At 43.3% G+C, this 26,539-nt stretch overlaps 1 protein-coding gene across 1 annotated transcript; it reads left to right on the plus strand.

The window, feature by feature from the left end:
- The first annotated feature begins 1,283 nt into the window (after positions 1-1,283).
- Positions 1,284-26,539, plus strand: syt9b (synaptotagmin IXb). The gene is made up of 8 exons (XM_061076252.1): positions 1,284-1,431; positions 9,257-9,420; positions 9,965-10,182; positions 10,323-10,863; positions 22,113-22,233; positions 22,404-22,575; positions 23,356-23,497; positions 26,474-26,539. The coding sequence occupies exons 1-8, from the start codon at positions 1,284-1,286 to the stop codon at positions 26,537-26,539; spliced, it is 1,572 nt and encodes a 523-aa protein (XP_060932235.1).

The following is a 26,539-nucleotide window of genomic DNA, read 5'->3' on the forward strand; positions in this document are numbered from 1 at the left end:
ATAACAGACTTTATGTCAAATTGGAGCCAGTAATGATCTTGGGATGAAGCTGAAGTATTGATGTCCCGCCCCTTACACACACTCGACCAATCAGGAGTTGATCTCAGCTGTCAATAGTGGGATTTTCACATGTCTCATCTGATCAAATAACAAATTAAAACCAAACTCATCAGAAACACTTTAACAACGACTCGAATCCACAGAAACCAACGTTGTATATTTCACTGTAATAAAAAGTAATTTAAGAGATAAAAAGCATCAATGTGTCGTTAAATCAATTAAGTTGTTTTCTTAACTGTATGTGTTTGTTCTATTTACATGTGTATTCTTAAATTGCAATGTGTCTACAGCTCCACTCCCAACACTTCACCAACCCACAGACACACAGGTCGTTATTATCTCCTCCACCCGGGCTCTAATCTGACGTTCATCCGTCCTTCATTACCTCCATCAGTAAAGGTCACGCTCGGGTGGAGGGGCCCTCTCAGGTGTTTGGGGGGGATCTGCTCCCCCCCCCAGCAGCACCAGCACACACATCACTCATGAGATTACCTGGGGAGAGGAATCAGATCTCTGACATGACTCATTAGACAAAGAGAGAAAAATAGGGTTAAAGCCGCCAGGGAGCTGCTGACATTTTGTCTGTGAGGTGGTGAAGCAGAAGAAGAAGAAGAAGAAGATGATGATTCCTCAGAGGATGTCAGGGTGATGGTGCTGATGCTGCTGGAGGAGGAGGAGGAGGAGCTGAACTTCCTGTCTGTATCTCTGCATCCCAGTGCATCCAGAGAGAACTGAGCAGCAGAGACGGAACCTTGACTGGAGCTGCTGCCACAAGCTGGAGGCTCGGTGGAGATTCAGCAGAGGACCAGAGAGGAGAGAGGAGAAAGGAGAGAGGAGAGAGGAGAAAGGAGAAAGAAGAAAGGAGAGAGGAGAAAGGAGAAAGGAGGTGGAGGAGAGGAGCCGGAGCTGATGTTTTAACGCTTTTTAACAACAAGAGGATTTTATAAAAGTTCCTTCGTCTCAGCTGAAGAATTCCTGCAGCTTCTGTAGAAATCCATCTCACAGATTCAGGAGGATTCTGTGGTTTTATCGCGGATGCTTCGAGCTCCTCGGAGCTTCCCAGGGCTGGTGCGCGCCTGAGTGTGTGTGTGTGTGTGTGTGTGTGTGATTGATTGAGTGTGTGAGTGTGTGAGTGCATAGAGAGAGAGAGAGAGAGAGAGAGAGAGAGAGGTGTTGGAGGATCAGCCGGAGTGGCCGCCCAGTCAGAAGGATGCTGGAGGGCAATGCCCGCAGAACGCGAGGATGAGATCTGTCGCAAGGCGCTGGAGCTGCTGTCGGACCTGTGCTCCAGGGGGGAGGTGCAGGACGACCACTGCCTGGACTTCACCTACTACTTCCGGGACCTGGCCAGACCCAGATACACGGACTCAGGTCAGACCCCCAGCCTCCCAGGCTCCACTGGGTTTATAAACGAGCTGCTGGTTCCCAGTCAGCAGCTGCGAGGTGCAGAGTCGCCACTAGAGGGACAAGTGCTTCTTTCTAAACTTTTTCCAAAATGAATGAAACAGAAATATGGGATTTCATTGGATTAACTCAGTCCAGTTATTTAGATGTAATTTATCTTCTTACAATGACTGAGGGATTAAATTTAAGGGATTTTTAGGTTATTTTTAGAGGTGGATAACATTTCTGCAATTATTACTGTTCTTTGCTTTATTTTTGGTTTTTCTAACTCAGTTTATAATTATAAAAATAATAACAATAAACCTTATTTGTATAGCACTTTCCTTAACGATGTTACAAAATGCTGACAAGAAAAAGTAAAGCCAAATACAATGTGCACAAACGCACACAATAGAGAAGTATGAACTGTGAACTTGTTGCTTGGCTCCATTAGCGACCACAAAGCATTACACATCTATAGAGCAGGCAGCGTGTGTGTTTGTGTGTGTGTGTGTGTGTGTGTGTGTGTGTGTGTGTGTGTGTGTGTGTAGTTGCAGCATCCAACACACACTGGACTTTGTATATGAGAGAGAGAGAGAGAGAGAAGAGAGAGAGAGAGAGAGAGAGACCCACCCAGTATATTCCCCGCTGCTCCCAGCACTTTGCAGACCACTGATCTAGACCAGTTATTTTAAACGCCCCACTTGTCTTCGGTCTTGGCCGGACACACGAGGCTCTGATCGGTCAGAAGGAGTTTGCTGAAGAGAGAAAATCCATCTCCTGACACAGTTTGAAACTTTAAAGTGGTTCCATCAACAGTGTGAGTTCAGAACTGCACTCTGGTTAGATCAAAGTCCTCAAGGCCCCATGGGTTCCTTAGATTCAAGCTTCATATCTTCAGCCACAAAAGCAATCCTACGTTTGAATTCACGAGATCTGGATTTTATGAATATCAATCGACCAAACATGTTGGATTGTTCATCAAGATCCATGAATCGTTCCCACGGGAAATCAGTGTAAATGTCAACAATCTTACAGAAAGGTCAAATTCGTTTGCCAAAATTTGACGGGTTCCTTCTTGGTTCTTGTCCAATCCAATTAATATCATGAAAATCTTTTTGTTAGTTTTATTGTAAACCTAATGACAAACAAACCAAAGGGGTGGAAACAGAATGTCCTTAGCAGAATTAACAATCTGTTTTAGGACAGAACATAGACTGTAAATAAAAAATGGACAACACATCCCCAGTTCTTCAGAGTTAATGGACGATACTGCCGCCGGCCACTAGAGGGTGATCAGGACGCTGTGGCTTCATATTTGGGGAATTGTCATGTCGTCCATCTTTATTTAAAGTCTATGACTGAAAAAGTCATCAGCTGTCAAATTCCCAAATGAAACCGTATAAATTTTACATGCGTGAATATCAGAATAAGAATTTCTTATTTACTTTACGGATGATTCCTTCTCTCCTGAGTCTAGATTTTCAGCCCGTGTGGTTTTGTGGTTGCTGCAGATGCTGTGCACATATATGAACATATATCATGCAGAGCTTTTAGGCTATGAGCTTATATTTGTATGCATGAATGAAGTCCAGTGTGCACATGTGTGTTTGTGAGTTTATTCATCCCTGCCTTTATGTGTTTGTTGCCTTTAAACTCGTTACAATCCATCATTAAACATGTATGATGAAGTTCCAGCTACCAGACTGGTTCCCCTGAGGACCGGTGACCCACTTCCTCCTGTAACTGTTCTAAATGCACACACACACAAACCGTTTGATCAACAACAAACCAGTCGAGCGGTGGAGCGGCTCTCCGGTTCTGCATGTCCTCGTTGTTTCACGATTTTTGAGACTGATTCAAGAAGACTCCGACAAGTGGTTTCACACTGAGGCTGCATCCACATTAATACGCTTTACTGTTTTAAAAACGCATCACCAGAGAAACAGAGACTTTTTGGAAAACGCTTCTGAACCCATTTTAGTTTAAACTCTCAGGCTCTGCATTTGAAACCGGACAGGAACACACACGATTCAACAGGGGTCCTCATCTGCGTCCTGATTGGTCCCGACTCGGCAGTAATCGTTCCACCAGCAGGCCTGAAACAGGAAGTTATTGTTTCTGCATCTTAATGATTGTGACTCAAGGATCAGTCGGGAACAAACTGATTCCTGTTCACAAAGACGCGTCTCACAGTTACACAAAGAAATAAAATAAAATAAAATAGTGCTCAGACTCGGGCCGGATGGCGTCAGCAGAAAACACTCAGAGTCGAGGGATGGATTAAACACCGGGGCAAATAGGTTTCATTACACCCTCGATTGCATTTCCCAGGTATTGTTGCCTGGCAACATTACGTTATTGGATATTTGGTTTAGGAAACTTTGAGCCTCTGGTGATCCTCTCGAATGAGCCCAATAAAGTTAATGGCTCCTCTCTTCTGTTAATTTGAAATCCAGCTCTCCACAGCAGCCTCCTCACACACACTTCTCTGTATAGCATCTCAGTCAAAGTTGTTTCCAGGACGTTATCTCCTCTTCCCCTCGGTCCGTGCTCCGACGCCCTTTCACCCCGGCTCCTGTCTCTTATTGACCCACTGCTGACTTGGCAGCTTATTGAACTGTACTCAGTGTCTCAGAGGACGGACCAATCTGCAATGAAGAGTTTAAAGAACTGGCTGTGGCCGCATGTTCTTTCTCTGGCTGCAGGAGGCTCTGGACTCAGCAGAAAACAAATAAATTGGTCACAATCATGGGCTTTTATCCGTTGAATCTTTTTATTAATCGATGTGTTAACCTGAAAGTCGTTTCTTCCTGTGAGAGGCAGCGGTGGGAGGTTCTCATCCGGGGCGGAGGCCGGGATGTTTATTGATGAGTCTTAAGTGCTCCTGTTAAACCAGTGGAACTGTGAGGCCTTGAAAACCTTCACGTCTCTTAATGAAGACATGTCCTGCTCATACTCAGGTTCATCATCTTGATTTGTGTTATTACTTCATGTTGACGAGCTCTAATGTTCACTCTCCTCCGACTGCCCATCGCTGCAGCTCCTCCTTTCAGCCTCTGTCTCAAACCCTTGGTTTCAGCTCCTGTCTCTTTAAGGCCCGCCTCCTGATAAAGCCCAGTCTGCCCTGTGTAGAACTACTGTATGATTTATTATGATTCTGCTAAATTCTTTTTAATCTCGGTTCATATATTTGGACAAAAGACAGAATGTTCTGTATCTTTACAGTTACATTTCAATCCAGTTTTAAAGTAATGACCCAAATCGTTAAAAGCAGATCTTTCTGTCATTTAAAGTCTTAAGTTGAGTTACAAAGTGTATGTGTGGGATGGAGATGTTTACAGTAACAGTATTTTAATTGCAGGTTAATATGTGTGTAGGTGTGTTGGACAGTAAACGTCTCTGTAAGGATCTGGTCTCTGGTCGGGCTTCGTTCTGCTCGGGGAGCAAAGTGTGTGTGTGATGGACCTTTAATGAACCTGCTGAGGATCCACTCATCTCCACTAATGCTTTCCACCACAGAGACGAGGCAACGATAACACAACCAACTACGAAAAACAAGACGAGCCGGCACGTCCCATAGCTGCCGTGAGATATAGAGATTATTATCATGACGGAGGGAGTTGATGATGAGAAACAAAGGGGAAGTGATGTGGCTGGAAGTGGTGCACCAGTGCAGCTTCAAACTATTTGAACAGAAAAGTTTGAAGGTCCGGACCAAAGAGAAGAAGCCGTGAAAGGGCCCTATGTGGATATTTTTTTATTAAATATATTTAGAGGACATGATCCATCGTGATCTAAAAGCGTCGGAAGCATTTTTCATATAATGTCCTGCACTATTTCTATAATGTCTATGTTTTCTGATTTAAATGAGTCGTGATCCTGACACACACACACACACACACACACCCTTAGAGGTTAATGAATAAATTCCCACTCCCGCTCCGAGTCCCTGACAGCAGACATGTGACTGTATGGCTGTATACCCAATCACAAGCTAAATTAAACATGTGGAACTGGCAGTGACATTTAAATTTCCCAGTGACAGCGACCGGCTCCGTCTCTACGTTTCTCTGACGTTCAGCGATTTGACTCCGAGGATCGTTGAGCCTCCAGCAGGTTGTTGGTTCACACGTCTCATCGAAGGCAGATTGAGTCGAAGTGGATGAAAGCAGCGTCTCTGTGTTTAAAACTTCAGGACGACTCTGCCTTCAAATCAGGAAAGATCCTCGAGCATTGTTGTAAATTGAGAGTGTGACTCTGATCCGTGGTTGTGATGCTGAAGGTGAGACGTTCCCTCTGTTGGGACCAAACCTGAAAGGCTCTTACAGTCGGTTGACATTATTGGATGTAGCCTCTTGTGTCTTCGAGGCTCTGCTGCTTTGTTCTCACTCCTGAACCTTAAGGTTGAAGCCTGTCACCCTCAGTTACCTTCACTCAGACACTGTGTATGAAGATGGATGACACATCTCCACTTCCTCCCACTCTCCAGACATGAAGCCAAAACATCCTGGATAACAGGAAGTCTGTAAACCGAGCTCCTTTGATCTGATTGCTCTTCAAAGTAAAAGCAAAATGTTAATTTTGATGCTGAAAGGCTTTATATTGATCTGCACCACAGAGGTTTTATTCAAAGTTGTGAACTCTCGTCTGAAGATTGTGAAAAAACCTCGGAAATAGTCGACCCACAATTTATCAAAACATAACAGCAGCTGAGTGGATCATTCAATACTTAATATAAAGCTTCTTTAGAAAACTTAACGCTATCTTTCATAAGAAATATGACAGGTTGCTAAGCTCTATACATAAGCTAATATAAAGTGCTCATTAGCCTTGGAGGTGACTTTTAATCAGGCTTATACCTTTTAATACATTTCTAACCCCTCAAATCCTTTGTGTCATTTATTCTAAACCAGGATATTTCTTTATATCATTGTTGTTAGTGTCATATCTTTAAAATAGATCTAAAATGTTGAATGCATTTATTCAAAATGATGAATCCTGGTTGCTTCCTGTGGACGTGTGTGGGTTTTGGATTTTGCGGCTCCACTCACCACCACACCTCAGATGTAAGTCACCACTAAAACCTCAGCACTGGACAAGTTACACCAGAACATTCACCTAACCTCAGGCAACCCCACCGCAGGCAATTACACTAATCAAAACCTGTCTAACCTTTTTTAATTATAATTGTCGCCTTCCTTCAGCGAGGAGAGAGCTCACTGATTATCGGAGCTCCTGAATCCAATTAAGTGGCAGCAGCTGCACAGGGTTTAGGCCTCGGCGGCTTGATTGCAGCCGAGGACGAGGACTTGAAACACGGAGACACCCTGTGGTCCTGAGAAAGGGATTCTGACAAAGACAATCGCCTGAAGCCACAGGGAGGTTGAACTTATCAAAGAGGAGGTTTTCAATAATTAAGTGTGGACTCAAATATTTATGAAAAAGGAAGAGGAAAAATGTCACAAAACAGGGACGTTAAGAGAAATTAGTAATATCCCAAAGCTGCAGCTTCATTCAGAGACAACAGAGTTTGATTCCGGGTGTGAAATGCTCTAGTTTGTTAATAAACCCATGCATGAACTATGTGGCAGATCAAAGCCCGAGCTCAGTGGAACAGGCTGTACTGTCTCTGTGGCAGCTGGGAACACAAGCTCTGCTCTGTTTACTGTGGCTCTCGTCTCTCCAGCTCGCTCACTTCATCCCAGCTGGACGTCCGGTGCAGAGCCGGCCACACGAGGCCTGGCTGGGCTCTACCTGCGCCCCCCCGCTCGCACACATTAACACAATTAAATATTCAGATATTTCCCTCTGAAGACGTTGGAACAGAAATCCTCGGCTGGGTTCGGCGGGTGGAGAACGAGACGGAAGGAAACGTGAAACCCTCCTGGGATTGAGCTGCAGAGCATTCTGTGACTGGAGGAGAATAGAGAAACAACACAGTGTGTCACACAAACACAAAATGTTCTGGATTTCACCTTCTCTAACCCCCCTCCTGGCTCAATGCTGTGTGTGTGTGTGTGTGTGTGTGTGAGGCCCCATTAAGAGCATTCCTGCATTTGTTATTGCCATTTGATTGGCTGTTAGCAGGATCACTTAAAAACTAACATAATCATAAATAATTGAGAATTTCTAAATTCCACAATCACAAAATCAAGTGCTGAGGACAGATGAGGTGAAACAGTTCAGTGGAATAAAGTGTTGCCAGCCCAAAACAGGTGTAAAATGTGAATTTAATAATTCTGATATTTCTTTTAAGCGTTGAGCGAGACAGACACAGAGTTCTGGATTCAACTGAGTTAGAGCTGGAAAACTAATTAATAAATAAAATTAATTTTGAATGATGAAAGGACACATTTTGTGTCAAGGCAATTAAAAGTGAAACAGTGACTCCTGCCTGCCTGTGTGTGTGTGTGTGTGTGTGTGTGTGTGTGTGTGTGTGTGTGTGTGTGTGTGTGTGTTCTAGAAAGTGTATCATAGTTGATTTCAACAGTTTTTTCAGAATCCATCACCAGTGCTTCTCTAAAACTCAAAGTAAAACAGTCTTACTACATATTATGGAATCATTCGTTTTCATTTAGTTACACAAACCATCGCAGCAAGTCGTCATGTGAACGTGCGTCCTGCACTTTCAGATCTGAGACTGGAAAATGATTTTCTTTTGAGCTGAAGGTCTGAGCTCTAATGGCGTCCATAAATTAGCTCATGTCAAACTGGCCCATAAGCACCAGTCTCCTCCGTCCCATTAAGAGCTCCTCTCAGCTCGAGTAGCAGGAAAGAGGAACAACAAACACTTTAAAAGGAAAGCACTGCTCCAACCACAGTTAAATGGAATATAAATATGACATCTGACAGTTGATTAGCATTTAGAAACTTTAAAAACTATAATTTGGGACGAGGGGGTGACGCGTCCTGGACTTCATGTGAGTGTTTCTGTGAAGTTGGACTCTGCAGTTTACAATTTACTGAACCAGGACCAGTGCAAACATTCCTCCTCTGTGATGAGTCTGATTGAGAACGACTGGCGTGAGATAAAAAGAGAAGTGAAGGAGGAAGCAGTGATGGAGAAGAGAAGAGAGCACGGTCGTCTCTCCGGATCTTCCCGTCCAAAGCATCATGTGACCTCAGCAGACGAGCCCAGCTTTTAGTTGACTTTGTTAAAAGGTTTCACTAGAGAGCAGGATCCTGACGAGCACTAAACGACAGACTGCAACCGGCTCTTTACCCAGAATCCTCTGCTAATGGATCAACACCGTGTCTGTACATCCTCCCTCATGGTCCTGGATGAACCTGGTTCAGACAGTTTAGCTTAAAGATGTGAATTTTACACTTGGAGTTACTTGTTTTTGCTCTTTTTAACCTATGGAAAGTGTCTCTGAGCATTTATATGAATAAAAAGCATCATGTGATATTATTCATTTTGTATAACAGGAGAAATTGGAGATGCAGTGTCCATCTTTATATATCGACCTGATGTAAGAAGAGAGAGAGCAATACATATAGGTGTATACTTATAAAGCACATTATTAGGAGCACCATACTAATACTGGGTGGAGCTTCCTTGCCCTCAGCTCTTCATGGCATGGATATCAATTTTTTAGCACCTTATCATCAAGTCTGTAATTGTTAACATCAGAGCATCCATGACAGAATCAGATTTGTGTCTGTATCTTCTTCCTACAATGAGAAAATACTTTTTATTTGTCATGTTTCCTTCTGAACAAACACATCTGTTCTCCCTGAGGAGTCTGGTTTGTTCAGCTCCTCTGATGAAGCTCTGTTCACTGACTGTCTCCTCCTGCTCCATCTCTAGATGTGTCGGTGAGTCTGTTGTCTCTGCTCGTCACCACCTGTGGTCTGGCGCTCTTCAGCGTCTCCCTCTTCGTGTCATGGAAGCTGTTCTGGGGGCCGCTGAGTGGCCGTTTCCTCCCAGATATCCTCAAGGGGGCGCACTTCCTGGGAGGAGACCAGCAGCCCGTGCTCACAGAGGTAAGAAGAAGAGGTTCACAACACAATACATGAGGAAAGATTCAAATTATGGGGCTTTAGTGCTTTAATGCAGGACACATGAGGAATGATGAGGGCATCACAAGCCACAAAGGTCACAATGACTCCTGAAGTGAACCAGAGTTGTTCTGTACAATCGATCATGGTTTATCATTAGGAGGAGACAGATAGTTGCCAGGTGGAACTGGAGGAAAGGTTAAATGAGTAATAGCAACAACATCTTTGCTTCATCACGGCAGAGATCCCGGAAGTCCGTCATGAGTACGTGATTGGTCAGGGAGCAACTTGTACACTTCATATATCTGATTTACTCTACCCTCACCTGATCTGATACAGTGACCATGTTAACAGGCAAAAATATCTTGTAGTTTTCAGCATTACCTGGTTAGGACTTGTCTCTTTCTCCTGTTACACCTCAAATCATAACAAATACAACCCCTAACTCAAACTCCTTTTCCTGTCTACCAAACCACCCAAACTGAGAGTTGTCATTTCTACATTCAATGATGTGCAGGTGGACGGGGAGGAGAGGGAGTACAGCGAGGAATGCTGTATGAAGGAGTCCTCGGGGATTCCCTCGGCCGTGGCGGTCCCGGGGTCGGGCCTGAAGATCAGCCATACATCGCCCGACATCCCGCTGGAGACCCAGACCAAGGTGGAGAGGAACCAGGTCCACACTCTGGCGAGGGACAGGGTCCAGAGACAGATAACTGAGCCTACCTCGTCTGTACGGTTAGCACACATCCATCCCTGAAGCTATTGTTCAACCTTTCGGTGGTGGCAGGTTAAACACAGATGGACACACGGAACAAGGAACAAGACTAAGAAGGGTTGTAATGGTTTCATGTTTTCATGTTTATCCTTTGTTCCAGGCACAACTCCATCCGCCGGCAGATGAACTTGTCCAACCCGGACTTCAACCCTGCTCAGTTCCAGCGCCAGGAGTCTCTGTCTGGTTTGGGCCGAATCAAACCAGAACTCTACAAGCAGCGTTCGGTGGATGCTGAAGACGGGCGTCACTCCGGCGCCTGCGGGCTGATCCATTTCATCCTGAAGTTCGACTTCGACCTGGAGCAGCTGATCGTGAAGATCCACAAGGCACAGGACCTTCCTGCCAAGGACTTCTCAGGGACCTCCGATCCTTACGTCAAGATCTACCTGCTGCCTGACCGCAAAACCAAGCACCAGACCAAGGTGCACCGCAAGACTCTCAACCCGGTGTTCGACGAGGTCTTTCTCTTTCCCGTGGCGTACACGGAGCTGCCGAGCCGGAAGCTGCATTTCAGCGTTTACGACTTTGACAGGTTCTCACGCCACGATTTGATTGGCCAAGTGGTGTTGGACAACTTCCTGGAGCTTGCCGACTTTCCCCGGGAGACTAAACTGTGCCGAGACATACAATACGTAACCTCGGTGAGATACCACCCTTTATCAATGTCTTTATATGCTGTCACGGTCTTTCTCCTCTAACTCATATTGCCGATGTCGCAGGTTTGCCTAGCCTCTCTCCAGTCAGGCCCATTTGCAGGTCAACGAGGGCAAAAGTATCTTCACAGCCCAAATCCCATGTCCTTTCTCCAGTCGTGCCAAATACTGCTCAAACAATCACAAAGAGTAAAGAAAACCATGTTACAGCAGCAGAGGGACGGAGACGTTTCAATTGACTTGTATCATTTCCTCTTCGAGTGGAACTCATCTGTGGTTTCTAGAAGAGGAGACATAGAAATATACTTAGAGGCAGTTAATGTTTAATGAAAGCAGCAGGAAACACTGGGGGGAAGTGACCCAGATCCACACTGACATAAGACTGGGGATGGACTGCCAGAGATACAGCATTACATTCTGTATTTCATTATTCACTTGGTACAATGAGAAACTCGGTGAGAGAGTTTGAACCTCGTGCCAGAGAAACCTCCTGGTTTCACTGTCGTGCTGAGTGAGGACCTCAGGCTGGTGGGACTGGTGTGGTTGGTGTGGCTGGAACAGAAACTTGTATCTTTATGGTTCATGAGCAAACAAGAGACATGAAAGTCAGTGTTTCAGTCCTCGGGTTTGAAGTTCTACCTGCTCAAAGAAGGTTGTGTTTCCACCACTGTCTGTTTGTTGGTTAGTTGGTTGGTTGGTTAGTTGGTTGGTTGGTTAGTTGGTTGGTTGGTTAGTTAGTTGGTTAGTTGGTTGGTTGGTTGGTTGGTTAGTTGGTTAGTTGGTTAGTTGGTTGGTTGGTTGGTTAGTTGGTTGGTTAGTTGGTTAGTTGGTTAGTTGGTTGGTTAGTTGGTTGGTTGGTTGGTTAGTTGGTTGGTTAGTTGGTTGGTTAGTTGGTTAGTTGGTTAGTTGGTTGGTTGGTTGGTTAGTTGGTTGGTTGGTTAGTTGGTTGGTTGGTTAGTTAGTTGGTTAGTTGGTTGGTTGGTTGGTTAGTTGGTTAGTTGGTTGGTTGGTTGGTTGGTTAGTTGGTTGGTTAGTTGGTTAGTTGGTTAGTTGGTTGGTTAGTTGGTTGGTTGGTTGGTTAGTTGGTTGGTTAGTTGGTTGGTTAGTTGGTTAGTTGGTTAGTTGGTTGGTTGGTTAGTTGGTTAGTTGGTTGGTTGGTTGGTTAGTTGGTTAGTTGGTTAGTTGGTTAGTTGGTTAGTTGGTTAGTTGGTTGGTTGGTTTGTTGGTTAGTTGGTTAGTTGATTAGTTGGTTGGTTAGTTGGTTTGTTGGTTAGTTGGTTAGTTGGTTAGTTGGTTGGTTGGTTGGTTGGTTAGTTGGTTAGTTGGTTAGTTGGTTAGTTGGTTAGTTGGTTAGTTGGTTGGTTGGTTGGTTAGTTGGTCGGTTGGTTAGTTGGTTGGTTAGTTGGTTGGTTGGTTAGTTGATTAGTTGGTTGGTTTGTTGGTTAGTTGGTTAGTTGGTCGGTTGGTTAGTTGGTTGGTTGGTTGGTTGGTTGGTTAGTTGGTTAGTTGGTTAGTTGGTTAGTTGGTTGGTTGGTTGGTTCGTTGGTTAGTTGGTCGGTTGGTTAGTTGGTCGGTTGGTTAGTTGGTTGGTTGGTTGGTTGGTTTGTTGGTTAGTTGGTTAGTTTGTTAGTTGATTGGTTGGTTGGTTGGTTGGTTGGTTAGTTGGTTGGTTGGTTAGTTGGTTAGTTAGTTAGTTGGTTAGTTGGTTAGTTGGTTAGTCGGTTAGTCGGTTGGTTGGTTGGTTAGTTGGTTAGTTGGTTAGTTGGTTAGTTGGTTGGTTGGTTAGTTGGTTTGTTGGTTAGTTGGTTAGTTGGTTGGTTGGTTGGTTGGTTGGTTGGTTGGTTAGTTGGTTGGTTAGTTGGTTGGTTGGTTGGTTTGTTGGTTAGTTGGTTGGTTGGTTGGTTAGTTGGTTGGTTGGTTGGTTAGTTGGTTAGTTGGTTGGTTAGTTGGTTAGTTGGTTAGTTGGTTAGTTGGTTGGTTAGTTGGCTAGTTGGTTGGTTGGTTGGTTAGTTGGTTTGTTGGTTAGTTGGTTAGTTGATTAGTTGGTTGGTTAGTTGGTTTGTTGGTTAGTTGGTTAGTTGGTTAGTTGGTTAGTTGGTTGGTTGGTTGGTTAGTTAGTTGGTTAGTTGGTTAGTTGGTTGGTTGGTTGGTTGGTTGGTTGGTTAGTTGGTCGGTTGGTTAGTTGGTCGGTTGGTTAGTTGGTTGGTTAGTTGGTTGGTTGGTTTGTTGGTTAGTTGGTTAGTTGGATAGTTGATTGGTTGGTTGGTTGGTTGGTTGGTTGGTTAGTTGGTTGGTTGGTTAGTTGGTTGGTTAGTTGGTTAGTTAGTTAGTTGGTTAGTTGGTTAGTTGGTTAGTTGGTTAGTTGGTTAGTTGGTTGGTTGGTTGGTTAGTTGGTTGGTTAGTTGGTTAGTTAGTTAGTTGGTTAGTTGGTTAGTTGGTTAGTTGGTTAGTTGGTTGGTTGGTTGGTTGGTTGGTTAGTTGGTTAGTTGGTTGGTTGGTTAGTTGGTTTGTTGGTTAGTTGGTTAGTTGGTTGGTTGGTTGGTTAGTTGGTTGGTTGGTTGGTTGGTTGGTTGGTTAGTTGGTTGGTTGGTTGGTTAGTTGGTTGGTTAGTTGGTTAGTTGGTTAGTTGGTTGGTTGGTTGGTTAGTTGGTAGTTTGCAGGATTAGGCAAAAAGAAATGAACCATTTCCATGAAACTTGGTGAACTCAGTAAACTTGGTACAGATCCGGGTCAGGGAATTTAATTTCACTTTCTTTAACATTGCGAGATACGACTTTGTTCCGGCCCTTTTTTAACATATTCACAATGTGTCCAGGGAATAATTCATAGATAAAAAAATCAGGCATATTTAGGGAACTCGTATCTGTAACTATGGTCTGGCAGTGTTGACCAATCAGGGCAGAATGGGCTTTAAAGAGACAGAAGCTTAGGAGATGTGTTTCAGTCAGAGACTGAACAGAAGAGCTGCAGCAATGGACAGGACGAGAAAGAACTCATTTGGACTTTTGGAGCAGCTTTGATTAAGTTGTGAGATCCATCGTTTGCCAGATGTATTGTGTGAGTGCCCCTCTGCTTTTAATGTGACCAATCAGTACATCTATGAGTTCATCTGCTGTTAAACCCATAAAGAACCAGAGAGTGTTTCAGGAAGTTGCCTCTGCTCAACCTGATCTTTTTACCACAGGTCTTTGAAAGTTAAATCCACGACACTGCTGCTCCTCGTACAGTAATTAAGTTCAAAGCCTGAAAACGATCATTAGCTTCGTCAGCATCAAACCGGCTCCGACCTGATCATTAAGTACTGAAGTGCAAAGACCCAGCAGGATAACGCACACACACACAAACAGACACACACACACACACACACTAATCATGTCCGTGCACAAATGTTGTTTTAACACCTTTCCGACTCTAAAAGCATCTCAGCTGAAGAAGGTCAGTAGAAATGGGTTAGAAGCTCCTCTGAGGCGTCCGACTGGTGAACCGTAGCTGTCGCGTCTCCTCCGAGGCCGACGAGTCCACTTTCTAAATATAATCTGCTGTTAATCATTTATTTACCCAACATGGACGGTAACTAACAATGCAAACGACATTTTAGATCCAGGAGATAATGTGTTTACCTCCAGCAGCTCGGAAACACGTTCTCTGTCAGAGCAAGACACTATCAACGCCACTTCCTGCAGATTCAATACAAAACATTTTATACGATCATTTTAAAATAATAGAGTTTTGTCTGTATCTGTAATTCTCAGATTATTAGAATTTTTGAGGGATTATCATTCTAATGATTCCTCGAACGTGATATTGATCTTTGGATACGAAACCGGACTGAGGAAACTGATCGTGTGCTGTTGACGTTTCTCCAACCTGATCGGTGCAGGTGTAAATATCTGTGTTTAACCTTTGTGAGGAAGGTTAGTCTGAAGAAAAGCAGAAATGTGAAGTTTCCAGCTCCTCTCGCTCCGTCTCTCTGTCACCAGCAGAACTAGGTTACCTCTCCTGGGATCACAAGGACGAACCCAGCGCAGGTCCAGTCTCAGGCCGTGTGCATTAATCATGGAAGGAGCCTCTCGCCATCCCGGCCACATGTACCAGACTTTAATGTATATTTCTGAGCTGCTGCTTATGGAAAAATAAATGAGCTTCATCCTGGAGGGTGGACATTATGAAGTCAGCTGTGGGAGAACTGACACAGTGTGAAGGGCTGCTACTGTAAACTGAATTAGACAAGATGATGATTGTTTACACTTATTAAACGGGAACATCTCTTTTGTGAGTTTTAATCAACTCCGACCTGAAGTTTGATTAGAGTCTGAGTGGATTCGTCTCGAAGTTACTTATCATGTACCTGTTTTGGTTCAGAATAAAGCTGACTTGGCTTATTAGTCCCATAATGCTTAAAACTATGAATTTAAAATCGTTGTCTGTGCCACATTTTACCTTCAATATGAATTTGGAGCTCGTTAAGCCGAACCTGGGCCAAGAAAGAACCTGTTTAATGTTGGTTTGGATCCAGATATAGACATAAATTCGATTTAAGGAGTGTTTGGCCTTGGTGGAAGTACGTTTTCTCTCCTGAGTGCAATTCCACTTATAAATATGAAATATGTTTTTTTAAACGTCTCTTTATAGACGTTGCCTCAACAGGTCAGGACACATCAATCTGACTCGACCCCCTAATTGCATCGTTTCCCATGATGTTCCTGCCAGTAAATTGAATATCTCGCTCCTCTCACTATAGCTGCAGCTCGGTGCCGATTTGTGTATTGAGCCGCTGTGAAGTATCAGGAGACCGGCCAGCGTGTTTATTGCGTGCATGTCAGGACATTCAATTTTCTTTTGGACGTCCATCACGTTGTTACACGTCCCTTCTTTCTCCTCCTCGGCTGGAAACAAAGACAACGAGGAGTTCAGAGACTCTGTAACCTGCTGCTCCTGCAGAGCCGCTCAATACTATTGACTGCAGCCGGGTCGGCCTGTAATCAGGACCTTGATAAATGGGTTCAGTGTGTGTGTGTGTGTGTGTGTGTGTGTGTGTGAGTTTAATTCAGTGAAGGAGGTTCCCATTTCCCAACAATGACAAATGGAACCATATAACAAGCACTTGTCCTCCCATTTGCCCTTATTGACTAAGTGGGAAATATGAAGCTCCAGATGCTCATGGCCCATTGAGTCTGTGAGATCCTGAATAAATCACAGGGACGTGCAACCTGTGTGTGAGCACAGGGTTTTATTACCTTTTAAATATTTACCATTTGTTGCTTGTGCCACCATTTCCTCTGGCAGCAGCCAAATCATACAAGTTTTCTATTTCTAAAAGACATATTACTTTACTTACACAAGGACGATACCACGGTTATGTCTGTGTGCTAAACATGAAGACTGGAAGCTTGAGGGCAACCGGCTTCATTTCATCAGATATATCTCCAACAATATGGAATAACAATTGTCAATGAATACGTAAGCAAAACTAATAACCAAAGCGTCTGCTTTATGTCTTCAGTTGCATTTCAAAGTTGTTGGTTTGTATGTGTGTAAGTTTTTATAAATCAGGGATGAAAACCTTTTTCGTTTTAAGTGAGTGCCACCAATCGAGTGTTAATCAAATTGGAGATCTCCCTCAAGTGTTGACTGGATCTGACTGATTATAGGATAGGTTTATAGGTTTATAGGTTTATAGGTTTATAGGATTCAGAATCAATAGAATGGTGTAAATGTTCTAATCTATATCTCAGCAAGAACGTGAATAATTATTAGTTTTTCATTGAGCCTTTCTAACCACGTAGCTCTAAATATAATATCAACTTTTCCCAATAAGTTTACTCACCTTTCTAACGATGTTAATTTATTGAAACGCTATTTGCAGAATCAGTCATATTAGTGTGAGGTTCACTTGTTCATTGGCCTCTATCCCATTCTCATCTACAGGCTCTGAAACGACTCCCCCCCTCTGAAGTGAGACACATGAGACTTTTAAATTAAGTCTTCACACACATTTTGGAACCTTTTCACTTCCATCGACTCCTTTGACAAACAGCTCCGTCCACGCAGCCCAATGTTCTCTCCCTGTCTCTCTCTCTCCTTGCTTATCGTTATGAAGGATCCTTCAGCCTAACCTGATTCTGCCAGGGTGTATTCACTTGTACACTGAAGTTCAGCCTGGGCGCTGATTTATTTACTTCCACCATGTTCACCCAGGCAGATCCTCGGTCCTGGTAGTCCTCGTGTGACGGGAGCTTTTCAGAGACGACTTTGTGTTCCTCACGGCAGAGACTCCTCTCACTTCAGGCCTTTTGTTAATCAAACCACACTTTTAACATAGAGAAACGACACGACAACCATTTACAGTTTAAGTCAGACCACAAACCCAACAGTGCCGGTGCATACGTTAGTTCACGGGGGTGCGTGTCCTAGCAACTGAGGAGAAAATCATTGGAAAATGAATTGTACGGTTATTACAATTTTGAAGTTCAGTGAAATATTAGATACAAGATAGAATGACACTCCATCTGTTCACGTCTTATAAACTCACATCGTTCGCTAAACGGATTTATTCCTCTTTTCTTTAACTGAACCGACTGAAATATGAGTCAATAGAAATTGAATGTGAATCATTACAATTGCTTTATTTGGCCGAGACAGACTTGAAACTGAGGGACAGCAGTAAAGCTCCAGAGCAGCGGGGGGGGGGGGGGGGGGGGGGGAAAACAAGCAAGATGAAACCAGGATAGTTCTCAGTAGAGTTCGTTTCTCCACCAAAGCCCGACACTCTCCTTAAATTCAATCAAGCAGCTCCACACGATCAGTCTCCTCGGATTTCTTTATTAAGATCCACAAATCATTTCCTGGGAATTAAGTTAAAATGTAAAACAAAATCACACAACATTCTCAAAGGGGCGGAACCTTTTCTCTCACGATGTTCTGCCCCTTTGTCCGAATGCATATCAACATCTAATGGGTTCTTTCTGTTCTCATGTTGCATCTTTCCAACAACCTTCATGGTTCCTGTTCTGTAGTTTTAGCGAAATCGAAATCCTGCAATTAAATGCAATTAAAAAGTGTTTCTCTTCTTCACAGAAAGCGAACGTTAAATTGACAGAACTAAATTTTGTCTGTGAGCTCAATGAACGTGTGAACTTTCAGATAGCATCCAAGAGCTGTAAGATGTTTTATGGTTTCATACACTGGTTGTAAAAGTGTAATCGTGTGCAAAACGTTTGCAGGCAAGCTCCATAAATAAATTACACATCATTGATTTACAAAATAAATATAAATAAATATATCAAATATAGATATATCAAAACACATAAATATGTATTACATAAAAAGTGGCATAGGTATCTATTAAAATCAAATTTTAAACTAATTCAGTTTCAAATCCTGCTGCACAGACTCAGTTCCTCGATGCAATGATTCAAGTTGAACCATTTAAATTGAAAACATAAATGATTTGAAGTCACTTTCTGGCCTTTAAACATCTTATTAAGAAAGAAAGCTAAGAAAATGCAGTGAAACTGGAACAAAGCTGAGAAAACAACAAAGACCTGAAACTAGTTTACCATGGATACGGATCCTTTAATGTCAGAGGTTCACTAACTAGTCTCAGAAATGTTTTTCGCAGCTTCAGTGACATCAAAAGATTTATTCTCTATCGTCTGTGAACACTGATAAAATAATGTGGAAAAGAACACATGTGGTTTTCTGCTCAAACAAACAAACAGCAACGTGTCCGGAGGTTGAACAGTGTTGTGTGTTCAATGGATTTACTCCTGATGAACAATATATAACTGCACATGGAGCAGACATCTGGGATTCTGAGGCTTGGTGAGAAGCTTCTGACTTTCAGAAGAAGGAAATTCTTGACTTCAGGGTTCAAGTTAAGATTTATTGTCTTGGAGCTTGAAAATTCTAATGAACCAAGTACCAAATCTCAGCCGGGGCTCCAATGGAAGACTCTGGTCCCCCAAACTTTCTGCAATACTAAACTTAATATACTTGTTGGAGTATAACCCTTTAATAATGTATTTAACTAAGAAATATTCCTCTTAGTATTAAATACACTCCTTTGACTCTTTATCTCCCTCTTAACGATATTTGTGCAATTTAACATCTGGGAATCACTTAGAGAGCTCGTTCCACCAGACGTCCGCTAACGAACAGACATTTAAATTCACCAAATCCAGATTTATGTGTGGATTTGTCTGGACAAGTCTTAATATGCTTGATCCATGAATTACTCTCTGGGAAGTGTTCTGTGTACAATGGATTTACTCCTGATGAACAACATATCATTGAGCAGACATCTGGGATTCTGAGGCTTGGTGAGAAGCTTTTGACTTTCTGAAGCAGGAAATCCACGACTTAAGGGTTCAAGTTGAGATTTATTGTCTTGGAACTTGAAAATTCTACCTCCCCACTTCAAATGAAAAGTACCAAATCTCAGCCGGGGCTCCGATGAAAGACTCCGGTCCCCCAAGCTTTCTGCAATACTAAAGTTAATATACTTGTTGGAGTGTGCAACCCTTTAATAATGTATTTAACTTAGAAGTATTCCTCTAAATTTATAATACACTTCTTTGACTCTTTGTAACCCTCTTAACGATATTTGTGCAATTTAACATCTAATAAACTCTTATAGAGCTCGTACCTCCACCAGTCCTCTAAGGAAACATTTAAATTCACTAAATCCAGATTTATATTTAGATTTGCACCAGATTACCCACATTCATAAATAAATAAATCTTAATATGCCTGATCCATGAATTACTCTCTGGGAAATCATAAAGAATCAGTTGAGGAGAAACACAACCTCGTTGGCAGAGGTAATTAACTCATACCTGAAGGAGTTCTTTCAGCTTCCGTGGCAAAAATACATAATTATGGTTCTAAAGCTCAAGTGGAATCGTTGAGATTTGTCTGGAAACATCTCGTGTTTCTGTCAAAGCTTCTGTGGCCTGAAGTTCTGTGTGTTTAACAAACCAGAACAAACTGAGAGAGAGGAGAGAGGTGGAGTTAGACTGAGGCTGGTGGAAGAACCCCGGTGGATCCTGAGGGGGGGGGGGGGGGGGGGGGGGGGTGCTACTGTTATAATTGGAGAATATAGACTGTCCGGACTCGCTCCCTGCTGTATTGGAGCGCTTAAGAGCAGCCGTGTAATCTCATTGGCCGAGCACAAGTGACCATACTCCCGACCGCAGGGCTTGATTTGAGTGGTGCCTGGCAGTCTGTAGTCTGAAAACTTAAGTGTACGAGTGTGTGTGTGTGTGTGTGTGTGTGTGTGTGTGTGTGTGTGTGTGTGTGTGTGTGTGTGTGTGTCAAGGGAGAAGGTTATCACATCATCTGAAGAGAGCCAATCTCCAGCTTGTGAAGGTGTGTGTTACACAGCGGAGACGTTATGAGCCGAGCATCATTAACGCCCGAGGCTCCGAGCGGCCATGATGCTTGTGTTCTTACGAGCTCGGGGGGGCACACGTGCTGAGGGCCGTGGTTTGATTGTCCTTTTCAGCAATTTTGAGCAGAAGACCCGGAGCAGCTACATCCTAGTGTGTGTGTGTGTGTGTGTGTTTGTGTGTGTGTGTGTGTGTGTGTGTGTGTGTGTGTGTCTGTGTGTGTGTGTGCTGCCTGTTCCCAATTCATCTTGATCAGCACGACACAGAACACTTACAGATATCGGAGTGAGATTATTTTCCGGTAAAACCACGACAGCTGACCTTTAACGAGGCTTTGGAGATAATTGGCCGACAGAGAATAAATAATTAACATCGTGTGAATTAATCACAGATTGGACAGAAAGTGTGAAGACAAGTTACGTCAAAACCACGATGGTTACTTACTGAAAGAATACAGAAGATGTTGGAAGAGGTTATGTGTACGACCAGAGGAGGGCGAGTGTCCAAAACCTGATTGAGACACAGACAAGGACCAATCACAGGTGTTTTAGTCTGTCGCCCATGGAGGTAGAAACCTGTTTTCTTTAAAATTAACCTGGATTCGGAGACAGTTTATGAGAAACTGATAGATTTTTCAAGAGGTCTCAATCTCTAGATGTTAATTTAGTAAATTATTATCAGATTTAGAGTTGAATAGACGATAAGGCACCATATGCATTGGGTGCATGGATACCTTGTGATTGACAGCTAGTACCGTCCAATGGGTGCAGTGTCCTCAAGCTGTCAGTCAGGCTCCTCCCCCTGCTACACCAAATATGGTTGCGTATGGTGTCGAAAAACCAAGAGGGCGCTGGACAAAATGGCTACTTCTATGGAAACGCTGTGTCGTCAATTCAACAAAGACATAAATTGGACTTTTTCACTGTGTCCATCAAAACACCAATCAGCTAAAGTTTGTGGTATAATAACAGTTCTAATTGAATTAAATGACTTCTACTTCTACAGATGTAGAAACAGCTGGAACCACACCTGCCAGGTTCCATGCAAACATTTAGTAAAATCCCTCTTTAACTCCCAGTGTAAGATTTGGTTTGAGGAAGCTGTGGTTCAGGCCAAACTGGTAGAAAACGTTAAGCAAGAACAAGAACATAAAGAATCCAGAGTTCCCTCCTGTCAGACACCTCGTGTGCTTCGTGTCTCGCCGGCTCAGCGTCGATCTCACACCATCATCGCACGCTATTTTCAGACGTGTTAATTGGCTGCCGAGGTCGGGAGGAGCCTGGATGTGGAGAAGTTGTGAACTCAGGGAAGTTCTCCGAGGGAAACAGGAGATGTTACGTAGAAGCAGGTGCTGAGATCAAACACATTGCTAGGTTTCGTATCATTTAGACGCTCAGGTCGTGACGTCTTTACAGTGAGTCATTAACGCCCCTGGTTACTGGAGATGTCACAGGTTTGATCCACGTCTGTGGTGCAAAGACTTATAATGAACCTTCTGTTAAATTCACACGTTCAGTCTGAGAGGTGGATCTGAAATAAACCTGGAGCTGAACCGTCTTCTGTCGGTTTACAGTCTGACACACAAGTTGAAACACAAAAACACAAACTGCGATGTTTTGTTTAATCTCTAGTAAACAGCGACTAGCATAGTACTGCAGATACATTAAAAAGCCAACAGCTCAATGTGATCCAAGCTAGAAACAGTAACCAGTAAACTCCCGGAACTAAAATCCTGTTTCTCACGGAGATTATGTTCAACAAGGATGAAACTCCGAGTTAAAGTTTGTAAAAAGCAGTTACGTCTATAATAATAACGAACACTTACCACTGAGGTATTTGTGTTTGCAGGACAACGTGGACCTGGGAGAGCTGATGTTCTCGTTGTGTTATCTCCCCACTGCCGGCCGGCTCACCATCACCATGATCAAAGCCAGAAATCTCAAAGCCATGGACATCACCGGGGCCTCAGGTGGGTTCTGACTGACACGTCACTGATCCTGCTGCGATGGTGAAACACTCTGAACGCACACACCAGGGTGTCGAAGCCGATTTCCAACTGTGGATCTTTGCTGCCAGCTTCTCTCATGTGTCAGTACATTTTAACAGCCTCACTGAAAACGCCACCTTCTCCGTCTCCAGATCCGTACGTGAAGGTGTCTCTGATGTGTGAAGGCCGGCGGCTGAAGAAGAGGAAGACGTCCACCAAGAGGAACACCCTGAACCCGGTGTACAACGAAGCCATCGTGTTCGACGTTCCTCCGGAGAACATCGACCAGATCAGCCTGCTCATCGCCGTCATGGACTATGATCGGTTCGTGAGTTTCCCCGTCAGTGTGTTAGAGCAGGGGTCTTCAACTGGTTCTGTCCCAGGGACCATTCTGACTAGAAAGTAATCCGCGGCCCACTGATGTGCCTACGTGTGTGTGTGTGTGTGCATGTGGATAGAAGGAAGTTTTAACATTTGGTTTCCATGTTGGTTTTATTTAAAAACCTCAAACAAATCTTGAAAAATCTGTGTAAAAAACATCAAAAACGGTTGATTTTCAGAGCTTAAGAATTCAAAACAAAATTATAATGCAGTTTGTAGTTGTACTGCATCTCAGAACCATATGTACATCAATATACAACGTTCATGACTTAAATGTACAGACATGTAGCTGACATGTTGAGAGAACGTTAAAGTAACGGTGATCAATAACAATCAACATAAACTGGGGCTACAACTGAAGAGGGAAGATGACAAAGTAATGCAGAATATCTCACAAATGATAATCATACAATATCACACAAACAATTGAGGTTGACTTAAGTTTAACCTCATGATCACCAGCACCTTTAAATTATTTTAGACATATTTTTCTTAATTTAGATATTTTTCATGATATTCAAGAGTAGTCTGGAAATGTGTTGAAATATCAAAGCGAACCGGCCGCGGACCCCCGGTTGAAAAGCCCTGTGTTAGGGTTATTGTTTATTGTTTTAGAAGCTTATGGAATGCGTAGGGTTAATAAAGGCCACTAAGTGATGTGTGTTCACCCTTTGTCGTGTCCCTCCATGTGATGAAAGTGTGTTTTTCTTTGGCGTCCTGCAGCGTCGGACACAACGAGGTGATCGGAGTTTGCCGAGTGGGCAACGACGCTGAGAGTCTGGGACGAGACCACTGGAGCGAGATGCTGACGTACCCGAGGAAACCCATCGCTCACTGGCACCATCTCATAGAGGTACGCCCCCCTGTGGGGATACATGTGTATTTAGTTCACTGTAATTAGCCGCTTATCGTTCAACTTGTTTTTCCCCAGATACATAAACTAGACTCAATAGAAAGACATTCCTTTAAGGCTTAAAGTGAATTAGGAATAAACGACATATTGCAAAGAGAAACTAATGATTCCTCCTCCTTCCTGGAGAAAGTTTGATATCTTCTAAGGCCCATTTGTAAAAATATAATTTAGGATTTAAAATGTTTCACCTGCAGCCTCCCTGCACAAGCAACATCCTCTGGGGACCATGAATGTCAGCATTAAATCCTAAGACAACAATCCTTTTGAGATATATTACTCTGGACTAAAGTGTTGTGCCAATAAACAATGATTTATATATATGATAGATAGATAGATAGATGGATACTTTATTAATCCCGTGGGAAATTGAGGTCCAGTAGCTTATACACTTATACACCTCACCGACAGACATACATAAATCACATATACATAGGGAGAACATATTACAGATACAGGAATGGGTCTGACCCTATGGTACCCTATTAGTGCCATGAACATCAAATAAGATCATATATTCATCATTAATAATAAGTGCTCATTGTTTGATGCGGAGGTAAAAAGCCGAGCCTGTCGGTAATTGGTTTGATTTCAGATGTAAGGAATCCGCCTCTGAGTCTCCGCCCACGTGTCCTATTTGTTCAGCCGTTTAAACACGAGCGTGAAATGAAATAAAAACGATTCAGAAATCTGAATATTTCAGTAAAAACAGCAACGAAAACCAAAATGCATGAGCGCTGGTTTTTAATGAGGCACTGACACACAGTGAGGAGCTTTAATTCAGAAGAGAGCTAAGATGTCGTCTGTGTTGAGTCAAGGTTCCGTGGGAAGAAGAAATAAAGTGATGACATAACTCAGAATGAACCTGGTGGTTCGTGGACTTGGTTTCCAGAACAAGAGGCACCTCGCTCGCTCACACAGAGAGAGAGAGAGAGAGAGACACTGAGCTCTTTCTATTTCTGAACCCACAGCCCACACTCATTAAAAAAACAGAGCGCGTTAAAACAGATGCCGGACTGATTCATGTAAATTCATGCTGCCACAGCTGCATGTGTCGGTATTCAGCTGAAAGGTCGAGAGATAAAAACACTTCGGAGCGAAATCGCGACAGACGTTAGCATCTAGCGGCTAATCCCTGTGTTCCCTGTGTGAGGTCAGCGGAGGGAAGCTCATTACGAGACAGGTCAAGGACCCCAGGATTATTATCATCATCTCTAATGATCATGTCGCTGATTTTCTTCAGCCGCCCCATCGACATTTCCACCTGACAGAAGGCCAACGTATAACATATAATGAGAATCATATATTTAGATCATATTACCGACCGTGCTTAACTGGCGTGCGCTGCTTTCCCCCCCGATGCTGCGGCTGCAAGCATTTTTTATCTAGCGGAGAAAATTTGAGCCGTGAAAAATCTATTTAAAAAACAAAATTTAAAAAGGATCATGAGCGGAATTCATGTAATTTAAAATTATAGATTGAATATCATTTAATGGCTCAGGTTCACAGAATGATGTGTTAATTTGAAACTTCAACATTAGGTTTCAACGAGCAGAAATTATGTACGTGTTTTTTGTATGTAAGCCAATCACAAGTGGTCACAGGAGACAGATTGAAGTGAACTGATGCTATGAGACGTCCACTTGTGATCTGCTCTCTCACGACGTTTGTTAATATCAAGTCTGAACCATAGACTGTCTGAACGGAGCCTCAGAACCAGAGGAGCCGTTACTCCTCCCTGTTCCACCTCCACTGAGTCACAGTGAGTGACAGGAGATCCTAATGGATTTGGTTGTGTATAAAACAAAACGCACAGGCTCTTATTAAACCACAAGTCGTCATATTATTTCATTTATTTGCCTCCTGTCCCCAGGATTCTTCCCGTTTGTCCCAATTAAACACTTACTGTTTTGCTGAGCACTGCATGGAGGTGCAGGAGTAAATTAAAGTCCCTCAGTGGACAAAACGTCTCCACCAAGGCCCAAAAGACACCTTGAATCAAAACCAGCTGCATAGCAAAGCCAGCTAAATAATACAGATCATGAATCATCATCTCCTTTGTGGGGAACATTTTTTTTTTTCAGCAAGTTCCATGAAAACAAACATAACTTCCCCAGTGGAGGTAAAAGTCATCACTGTGTTTACCAGAGGACTTTGAGATTTGGTGGGACATAAAAACTCTCCTGCTGCCTCAAGGGCCATTTGCCTAGCACTAGAACACACACACACACACACACACACACACACACACACACACACTCACACACACACGCACACACACACACACACACACAGGTTCGTTCAGTCTCCTGGAGCTGTGTCCTGTTCGAGGCCATTAGCAGCAGCACTGGACCAGAGCAGCCGGACCTGAGATCCACACTAATGGCTTATCTGTGTTTCCTTAAAGGATCTACACGGACGCCCTGATGGGATCCAGACTATTGGACACGTCTCTCACTCACACGCACTCACACACACACACACGCACCCAGAGACACACACATGCACAAACACACACACAAACAGACACACACACACACGCTGAGAGTTTTATGGCATTTGGAAAATGTGGCGTAAGCTTCACTGACCCTCTGACCACAAACTGCGAGTATTAATAATTCAACAGCTTGATCCACGTAGTTAAAGCACACACACACACACACACACGCACACACACACACAGACACACACACACACACTCACAAACTGTGACATTAGATTGACTTGCGTTCTTTCCCTGGAGAACTATTCTAACCTTAACCGTGTAACTACAACTTGCCTGACCCGACCTTGACCTCTTGACCCTGGGATTTTACCCGTTTGAGCTAGAAGACATTTAGAGAATCAAACTTTTTGTTTGTCTGTAACTAACCGGGTCACCCTCTCTTTTTTTCTCTCTGTGTTGTGCGTTTGGTCCAGTGGGTCGTACAGACAGTGGCCGGGAGCGGAAGCCAAGGAGGATCCACCACTTCACTGAAGACGCCACCGTCACCATGA

This window comes from Limanda limanda, chromosome 8 (assembly GCF_963576545.1).
Source record: "Limanda limanda chromosome 8, fLimLim1.1, whole genome shotgun sequence".
NCBI classification, from domain to species: Eukaryota; Metazoa; Chordata; class Actinopteri; order Pleuronectiformes; family Pleuronectidae; genus Limanda; species Limanda limanda.

Bases quoted from the DNA above. Each gene is read 5' to 3' on its own strand.
- syt9b (XM_061076252.1), top strand. From the start codon at position 1,284: ATGCCCGCAGAACGCGAGGATGAGATCTGTCGCAAGGCGCTGGAGCTG. The intron at 10,864-22,112 runs GTGAGATACCAC...TTGTGTTTGCAG, and splicing joins ACATACAATACGTAACCTCG to GACAACGTGGACCTGGGAGA. The intron at 22,576-23,355 runs GTTCGTGAGTTT...GGCGTCCTGCAG, and splicing joins GCCGTCATGGACTATGATCG to CGTCGGACACAACGAGGTGA.